This window comes from Neltuma alba, unplaced genomic scaffold (assembly GCF_004799145.2).
Source record: "Neltuma alba isolate B1F8T4 unplaced genomic scaffold, ASM479914v2 tig00012317_pilon, whole genome shotgun sequence".
Classification (NCBI taxonomy): Eukaryota; Viridiplantae; Streptophyta; class Magnoliopsida; order Fabales; family Fabaceae; genus Neltuma; species Neltuma alba.
The window spans coordinates 6,388-15,271 of record NW_021636828.1 but is presented as its reverse complement, the minus strand read 5'-3'; the positions used below and the strand labels follow the sequence as shown (position 1 = coordinate 15,271).

Below are 8,884 nucleotides of genomic sequence, written 5' to 3'. Positions count from 1 at the left end.
AAAAAATTAATACACATTTGTCACAATTAACCAACTTAACTAACTTTTTTAATCTTCTCAAATTAGTTATCTAATTCTTATATTAAATATTAGAAATAGTATTTTATTTTGTATTGTTGTATTGAGAATATTGAGCACCTCATCAATAGTCATTTAAACTTTTGGTGAAAAAGTGGGGTGGGATCAAAACCCACTGTCACCACTCTGCTATAATAAATTTCCCCCAACAACTGGTCATCAGTAATGGAATTGTGATTTTTTTTTCTTTTGAAAAAAGAAAGAGCTTTCCTGTTTCTTTGGCTGAATTTCAAAACTCTATTTTAAGATCTAACATCTCAATGAGATTATATAATTTCAATGCAACATTCTGGGATTTTATAATTTTCAACTTTTTTCATTTTTATTTTTTTCTTAAATTATCTTAATCAAGATTATATAAGAATTAATAAGCAACGATATTTTTTTCTTTTTATTAACGAATAGTTGATAATATTAACAAACGAATAATATTTGTACTTTTTTTTTTATTTTTGACATTAGGATCAATGGTAATTAGTTCAGAATATGAGAATAACAGAAGAATATAGACTTGTGGTCCATTCTATTAATGAGAATATAATGAAATGTAATGCAATGGTGATTACAGTGAATATGTTTGGTATGACCTTATATAAATATATTTTTATTATGTATAATTAAATATAAATTAATATACAATAACCAAAATATCAAATAAGGAAATTTCAATCTATTATATCTTTTACTTTTTTTCTCTTTTGTCTCCTGCTTCCTTCTAGACTCGGATTTTTTTTAATTAAAAAATGTGTACAGAGAGAAAGAGAGTCGTGAAGGTAGATATGCTTCATGGCTAGAGGCTGAAGGAGGACAAGACAGGGGGGAATCTTGTACATTATTTCTAATTTTTAATATAAGATTTCCTACTTTCGGTTTTAATTATAAAAGCTAGTTGACTAATTTAAGAAAATTAAAAAAAGAAGTTAAGTTAGTTATTTGTAATAAATAAGTGTTGTCTTTCCTAAAATATCCTCACAAATCAAATGTGTTAGATAAAACTATAATTATTAAAAGACTATCTTGAAAAAACTGGATAAATATGAGAGACAAAATAGATTAAGGTTTTATATTTAGGACCAACATAAAAGTAAAAAAGAATCTTATACTAAAGATCGAAAGTAGTAGTTAATTTATTTAAAAAAATTAAAAAAGTTATTAAATTATTTTAAAATATTTATATTTATAATTATTAACTAATTGATATATAATCTAATGATACATAAATATATTTTTTTTAAAATTATATAATATATACTATAATTTAATAATTTAATAATTTTTTTAATATTTTTAAATTAGTCAAAACAGCATGTCGGGTACAAGAAGGCAATGATACCACGTCACGGGAAGATTGAGAATATGGCGGGCCCACTTAAAAAGCAATTTCTATCCGACTATCCCTACCATTTAAAGGGGAGTTTAAGATTGAGAATCTGCTTGGATACCACCTTTTTTTGGCCAACTGTTTGGATACCACATTTTGTTTTTTTTGCCAGCAGTTTGGATACCACATCTGTACTTAACTACTTTTAGCATTTGCATGAAAGTTGAGACATTTTTTATAACAAGAAGGAATTTAATACTCCTTTCAATTCCTTCCCAGATATAGGAAAGATAATTGAAATGTTTGTTTTTGTTCTAAAAATAAAAACTCAATATCTATGTTGTTTTTAAATTTATAATTTTTTTTGTCAAACTATACTTACTAATTGTATATACTAAAGAATAATGGCTTTCAGGGTAGTTTTTATTGCAAATTATCACAGGGTATCATAAAGTGACACATATTTTCTAAAAAATAATTAACTTAACTAATTTTTTTAACATATGTAAATCAGGCATCTAAACCTTGTATTTTAAAAAGAACTATTTTTGTAGTTTTGAGTTGTAATAAAAACATATATTATGGCTCTCGTTCCTAGTAAATATAGGACACACTTCTTGCAAACCAGAGCTTCTTCACCTTCACAAATGATACTTCTCCATCGAACCAATCTCCTCCCTCTTTTGGTGTTTCCCAGTTCCTGCTGCACGGGGCAACTTCCTTGAAAAGTTAATTATAGTTCCTCTCGTCTTTAATATAAAAACTAGTTGATTAATTTGAATAGATTAAAAAAATTAGTTAAGTTAGTTATTTATAATAAAGAGATGTTGTTTTTGCTGAAATATTGTTACTAATCATATGTATTAGCTAGAACTATCATTGGATGAAATTTTTAACATGTGTAGCTAATAAAAGAACTATCTTAAAAAAATCGATAAATATGAGAAATAAAGTAAATTGAAGTCTTATATTTAGAACCAAATTGAATATCAAACTAGCTATTATATTAAGAATCGTAGGTAGTATTGACTTGTAAAACACAATTAAAAGGACCTTAAAAATTATAAATTTAAATAACAAAATGGATTAATGTCTTGGATTAAAATAAATTTCTTTACTAACTCTTATAGCGAGAATACGAATTTTGAAAACAAACGATATTCACAAATTAATCAAATTAAAAGTGGAAAAAGAACATCTACACATACAACTAACTGTCAAAGGAAACGAAAATTGAAACAGCAACCAAACGTGTGCCCACTAAACGAATCAAAACCACTATAGAAACAAACTAACAAATAAATCTTGTAACTGGCCCAGTGCGGACAATCGGACATGGAGAGAGAGTTCACATTGGGCGATGATCAGTACTTAGATCGTTCAGGTTAAAATTTATTAGGAATTAATATAATTTTATTCTTTAATATTTTAATTTGTACATAATCTAAAATAAAAGTAATCTAAAATAAAAATTATTTTTTAATTGTCAATTTTCAAAAAATAATTTTTATTTAAAAAATAATTTTAAATTTTAAATTTAGACTATGAAAACTGTATTTGAATAATACAACCTTCTGGTAACATTGATGAATGATATTCATCTTTGCAATAAATGACTAATGCCTAAGACTGTTTCAGGGAGAGAGGACGGCTAAGGTAAACAATAATCTTTCTAGTCTTTAATTATATAAGTTAGTTAAGAAATTTATTTTAATTTTAAATATAAAATCTCAATATACTACTTCTGGTCCTAATTATAAAACCTTGTTTGTATAACTGGAAGTAGCATTTTCTATCTCATATTTATTTTTTCCCCCTCAAACTACATCTATCATTAGGTGATATTTTCCAAAAAACTAACAGAAATTTTTTTTATAATTAATCAACTTAATTAATTTTTTAATATATAATAATTAGTTAACTAATTTTTATACTTAAAATTATAAAAAGTAGTACTAGATAAGTCTATACTTTTGTTTTTTGGTGAAGAGTCTATACAACTTTAAGAGGGAGAGTTTCACCACACAAAAAGATTAGGAATGGGAGAGAACAATATTTGGCGCTTTAAACTAAGCGAAACATTTTATGTATATTGCTATTTAAAAGACTTAGATGCTTAGTCTTATATGTTTAATGTACTTTTATTCAATCAAATTAGAATAAGTTCATTTTAAAGCATTAATAATATTCATAACGATAGTTGCTAGCAAATTAATAATATAATAGAAATCCACACATATATTGATTTTATCGGAAACAATTAAGCACTTTGAATATATATAAAACTAATTATATACATTTTTCCTTTTATTTTTTTTTTCATTTTTAATTTTGAGATTTTGACATTTGAGTGAGAAAACCAAATGGTTACAAATATTTTTAGTGAAGCACAATTACAGTTGTAAACTGAATACTAAACTCGTCATCATATGATCTGCAAATTCTTCAGATATGATGAATAGTCGAATAGCATCACTTAGATATCTACTAATTTTTAAAAAAAATACAGTTCACTGCAATAGCAGTAAACATCTAGACAATTAGGATACAATTATACGATCACATATCTTTCCCAAAGAGTATAACTTTAGATCAATAATCAAATAGACGAACAACGCTCAATAGGTATATATAGATTTGAATTCAACTACTATATGATCCTCTTGGTAGGTATAACCCTATGTTTGGTATGAGAAAAATAGAGGGGAGGGGAGGGAAGGGAAGGGAAGGGGAATTTTAATGAACTCAATTTGCAAAATTAGAAAAGTGGGGTGTTAAAATTTTAATAAAGAGAAGATGTAAAATAAAAGAATAATAAAAATGAATTGAAAACTTTTAACCCCACTTCCTCAATTTTTGAAATCAAGCTCATTAATTAGATATCCTCATTTAGCAATTGTTTTTTCCCTTTAATAATTGATGTCATTAATAAATACTCTCTTTCAATAAGGGGATATAAAAGAAAAGTTTTAATAAATGCTCCATAAAAGGAGATTGTTGTTTCTGATATGGAATTGTTGTTTACCAGAAATAGAATCAAGAGAACTCTAAAAAATTCTCTTATAAAAGGGGGTAGGAGGGAAGGAGTATAATTGATGTTGTACATTCCTCTGATCCAATTTATAGGATAAAAAGAAAAAAAAAGTTTGTAGTCCTATTTGTAGAGTAGAGAGAGAAATTTTTTATATGAATGTACAATTTTACTCTTTATTTATTATTGTGTTAAATTTGTTTTCATAGGGTATAATATATATATATATATATTTGATACAAAGGGTATAGTATATATTAAATAGGGATAAAGTTAAAAAGTTATTAAATTTTAAATGAAAGTTAATGAAAGTTTAAAGTTTTTTTTTTAGGTTTGTAAAATATGAACTAACTCACAAATTGGAATAGGAAATTATTTCTGTTGTTGTTACTTGCTCTCGTTCATTTAATAGCTTTATTGTAGTAGATGGAAAACACTAACTACACAATACACTCTTTTACACCACACAAATCCCATAAACATTATTAATAAAACAAATAGATCTCTTAGCACAAACCTTCTAGCCAATAAGTGAAATTATTAAACAAGTTGCAGAGAACACTGACGACGACCCCACCCAAGGCATGAATGATGACGTGGCTCAAACTTGAAGGAAAGCAGTAGGGTTCAACCTTGCAACTGGAATACATAACAACTCATTGGCTCTGGGAGCAGTCAATCCTGGCCGTTCATCCATATTAATCCTCTTTCCTTCATCGATGATCTTCCCTTCAGAATCCAATGGCTTCCAAGTGAAACACTGAATTAATGCTCCAATGACAACGGGCAGTTCCTGCAGGGCAAGAGGTTGCCCAGGGCAGCCCCTTCTGCCCGTACCAAAAGGCAATAACTCATAGTGATGCCCTTTGATATCCAGGCCACTCTGTTTTCCCTCCAAAAACCTCTCTGGTACGAACTCTAAGGGACTTTTCCATATTTTTGGATCTCTTCCCATTGCCCAGACATTGATGAATAACATTGTTTCCTTGGGGATCAAGTAACCACTCACCAAACAATCTTGTGTTCCCTTTCTGTTGATCATAGTAACTGGAGGATGAAGCCTCATTATTTCCTTAACGATTGCATTAATGTATGGAAGGTTTGGTATATCTGCTTCACTTATTAGTCTCTTGTTTTCTGTCACTTTGTCTACCTCCTCTTGTGCTTTCTTCGAAACCCTCGGGTTATTTATCAGCTCCGAAATTGCCCATTCCACCGCCGTCGCCGTCGTGTCCGTTCCCGCCGTGAAGAAATCCTTTAACAACAACAAATCATCAGAAAAGTAGATATGTAGTTGAGTGTAATAAATATTCTTCAAATCCTAAATGTCAAAACTAGATAATTAATTTGTAAAAATTAAAAAAATTAGTGATATCTTTGTAATTTAAGGAGATCAAGTCATATTTATTAGAATTAAATAATTTATCTAATTTTTTTAATTTACTCAAGTTAGTTAAACAGTACATATATTAAAAATAAGAAAAAGTGTAAATTGATAAAGATAAAATGAATTGACATCATGTATTTAAAATTAAAAAAAGGTCTTATGTAGTAACTCCTACGTCTAGGAAGTCTAGGAGCAAAGGATCATCATGATTAAAGAAAAGGCTTTTAATTAATTAATTAGCTTAAAACAAGAACATCATCCAAATATTCAATCATAGTGGAGCTTTCTTGAAACATCCATGATGTCTGGGAAGAAGGGGAAAAGAACAAAAGAAATGTAGTATTATATCTACATATTATAATATACTCACCAAGATTAATGCCTTAACATGGTTCCTAGTTACAGAAACCTCGGAAGTCTTATCCTCGGCGACGTCCAGCAAAATGTCAAGAAAGTCCCTAACTTTCTCTTCTCCGTCTCCACCGTTCTGTGCCTCGGGAGAAGCTTTTTGTTGCCTTCGAGACTCCTCGCGAGCGGAGATGATTCTTTCCAAGAAAGCATCGAATCTCTTGTGCAGATCCATGGCTCTCTTTCTAAACCCTTGAACATCCAAGGTTTTGCAGATTTTAAAGAAATCAGCGACGTTAAACTCCCCGAAAATCTGCGTCACCTCCCGAGCCAGATTCCGAGCTTCCTCCGCCTGGCTGTCGGTGCCGGTGGTCTCAATGCTCAGCATCATCAGCGAGATAACGTTGCTGGACAGCTTCATGAGTTCTTGGCTTAGGTTAACGCTCTGTCCCACCATGGCTTTACCATGGAGGTTCTTAATGAACCGGTGGATCTCGCCGGTGCGACCTGGAAGAAACTGCCGGATAGTTCGGCCTCCCAAAAGCTCTGTGTTACTCAACTTCTTGATGAATCTCCAGTAAGCGTCGTAAGGAGAGAAAGCAAAAGCAGCATTATCGTAGGTTACGAGGTTGATGGCGATGTTCATGGGACGAGCACAGTAAGCGAGTTCGTTGGTTTTGAGAAGCTCTTTTGCGAGTTCAGGAGTGTTGGCTACGACCAAGTTGGTTGAGCCAAGCCTAAGGTGCATGAGAGGCCCATATTTGGCTTGGAGCTCATGCAAGGCTTGGTGAACCAGAGGTTTCAGGAGATGAAGGTGGCCGACCACCGGCAAGGCCGGCGGGCTCGGAGGAAGGCTCGCCGGCGTCGGCTTCGACTTGTTTCTTTTCATGAAAAGAAGCCAAGCTGAGGCCACAAGAATCACACCTAATAACACAAGCGGCGACGCCATTGTTGGGCTTTACAAAAGCTTCAGAACAAGAGAAATGGGTGATTATGGCTTGATGAGTAGTTTCCTCTACACACACGCATACACATATATACACACGCGCGCGTCTATTTCAATGCTCAACAGCATCAGTGGGGGAGGCTGCAACTTGGGTTAGTGAAGGCAGAAATAGTACAGAATGTGAAAGTAATGAGAAGGGACATTAAAACACTGTTATAAAAATTTTTTTTTCATGAAAAAAATAATCCAAATTTAAATATGATGTGTTCAAAATTTAAAGATACTTGGGGCACCAAAATATCAAACGCTCAACCAACCAAAAGTTGGTTTAACCGTGTAAGTCCTATTAAATTTTATGGATATCGAGTTTGAGTTTCAAAAGAGACATCTTTGCAAGGAGTGGAAGTCACAAACCCAGAACTCTAACCTATTTAGTGCTTTTAACTATTTTTTTGTTATATGTAAATTAGTTATTTAAAACTTATAATAACAAGCGGAGAGAGTATTATTGAAGACAACCTTGAATTTTCCAATTTAACCAGTTAATTGTATTGAATTTTCCAATGAACAAAAAACCAAACTGAACCGGCCTTTCAACGAAAAAATCGTGAACTGGCCAGTGTTTGGTTTGGTTTAAGTGTTGAACCTATTAGAAATTGAACTGGTGGCAAATCAGTCAAACTGGGGTGAACCGATGATGAACCAGTATGGATTGTCATGTTGCTGTTGGTCTTTTTTTTTTATTTATCTTCTAATATCTCAGTCACTATAAATTAAGAATTTTAATAATGATTTTAGTGTTAATGATTATTAATTTTAGTTATTAAGGAATCATAAGGATCAAAATTCTCAATGTTGTTATACCTTGTTATTATTCCAATCAAACTATTGTTATATTTTCTTACATTTTGTTACTAGTGATTATTATTATTGTTGTACTTTTTTATTTTTAATTAAATTATATTATTTTAATATGATCGATTTGATTCTAGTTTGACCCTGGCATAACCCACTAACTCTTGAATACTACCTCAACTATTTTAGTGTCTGGTTTGATTTTTTGTTCTTTGGAATTTTCTCAATTTAACCTAGTTGATGGTATGCTTGAATACATTAATTATTTCCATGAAAGCCCATGTCACCTCTCATGTACAATTCTCACATAATGAATTACGTCATGACCTATAATAATATTACCCCCGCAAGTTCCATTTATAAGTTTTAAATTTGGAGAAGGATAAATTTCATTTTATAAGCTTGAATTTGAGTTTATCTTAGCATCTTTTTTAATTTTATCCTTACTTATTATTTTCTCTCTTTTGCCATAACCCCTCTCATTACATTTCCTTGTACATTCTTTTTTATCTTTATTCTCATTTATTATAAGAGCATATTTGAAAATAAAAATATATTTTCAGTATATTTATTGTTTTTATTAATTTTAATTGATTTTTTCGGGTCCAAACTCCAAAGACGAAGTTATAATAATTGGCTGGGCGCTATGATATGCGTCATTAATGGCGCATGCCTAGACTATATAAGAGATAGTGAAATATGCTATATATTATGTAGGTTTCACCCCACTCCCTCCTTCAAATAAGTGAACTTGACCTACTCACGCTTTTCTTTGCGTGGATGCATATGGCATCTATCGTTATTGAGATACGTAGTCTTTATATTTTAATCAAATTTTGATTTTGGTATTTGTAGTTTCAAATCGCCTGGTCATTATAGTTTCATCATAAGAATTTTGTCTCGGTTTAATAAATAGTT

At 30.8% G+C, this 8,884-nt stretch overlaps 1 protein-coding gene across 1 annotated transcript; it reads right to left on the bottom strand.

Moving 5' to 3' along the window:
* Positions 1–4,805: 4,805 nt before the first annotated feature.
* LOC114725973 (licodione synthase) lies at positions 4,806–7,178 on the bottom strand. Its single transcript, XM_028912527.1, has 2 exons — positions 6,188–7,178; positions 4,806–5,685 (listed from the first exon to the last, which is right to left on the bottom strand). Exons 1-2 carry the CDS (start codon positions 7,112–7,114, stop codon positions 5,032–5,034), a joined length of 1,581 nt encoding a protein of 526 aa, XP_028768360.1. The 5' UTR covers positions 7,115–7,178; the 3' UTR covers positions 4,806–5,031.
* Between the last annotated feature and the right edge of the window lie 1,706 nt (positions 7,179–8,884).

What these genes read in the sequence shown, in the direction of transcription:
- LOC114725973 (XM_028912527.1), bottom strand. Translation starts at nt 7,114, where the DNA reads ATGGCGTCGCCGCTTGTGTTATTAGGTGTGATTCTTGTGGCCTCAGCT. An exon ending in ATGTTAAGGCATTAATCTTG is followed by an intron (nt 5,686 to 6,187) that starts GTGAGTATATTA and finishes TTGTTGTTAAAG; the next exon opens with GATTTCTTCACGGCGGGAAC.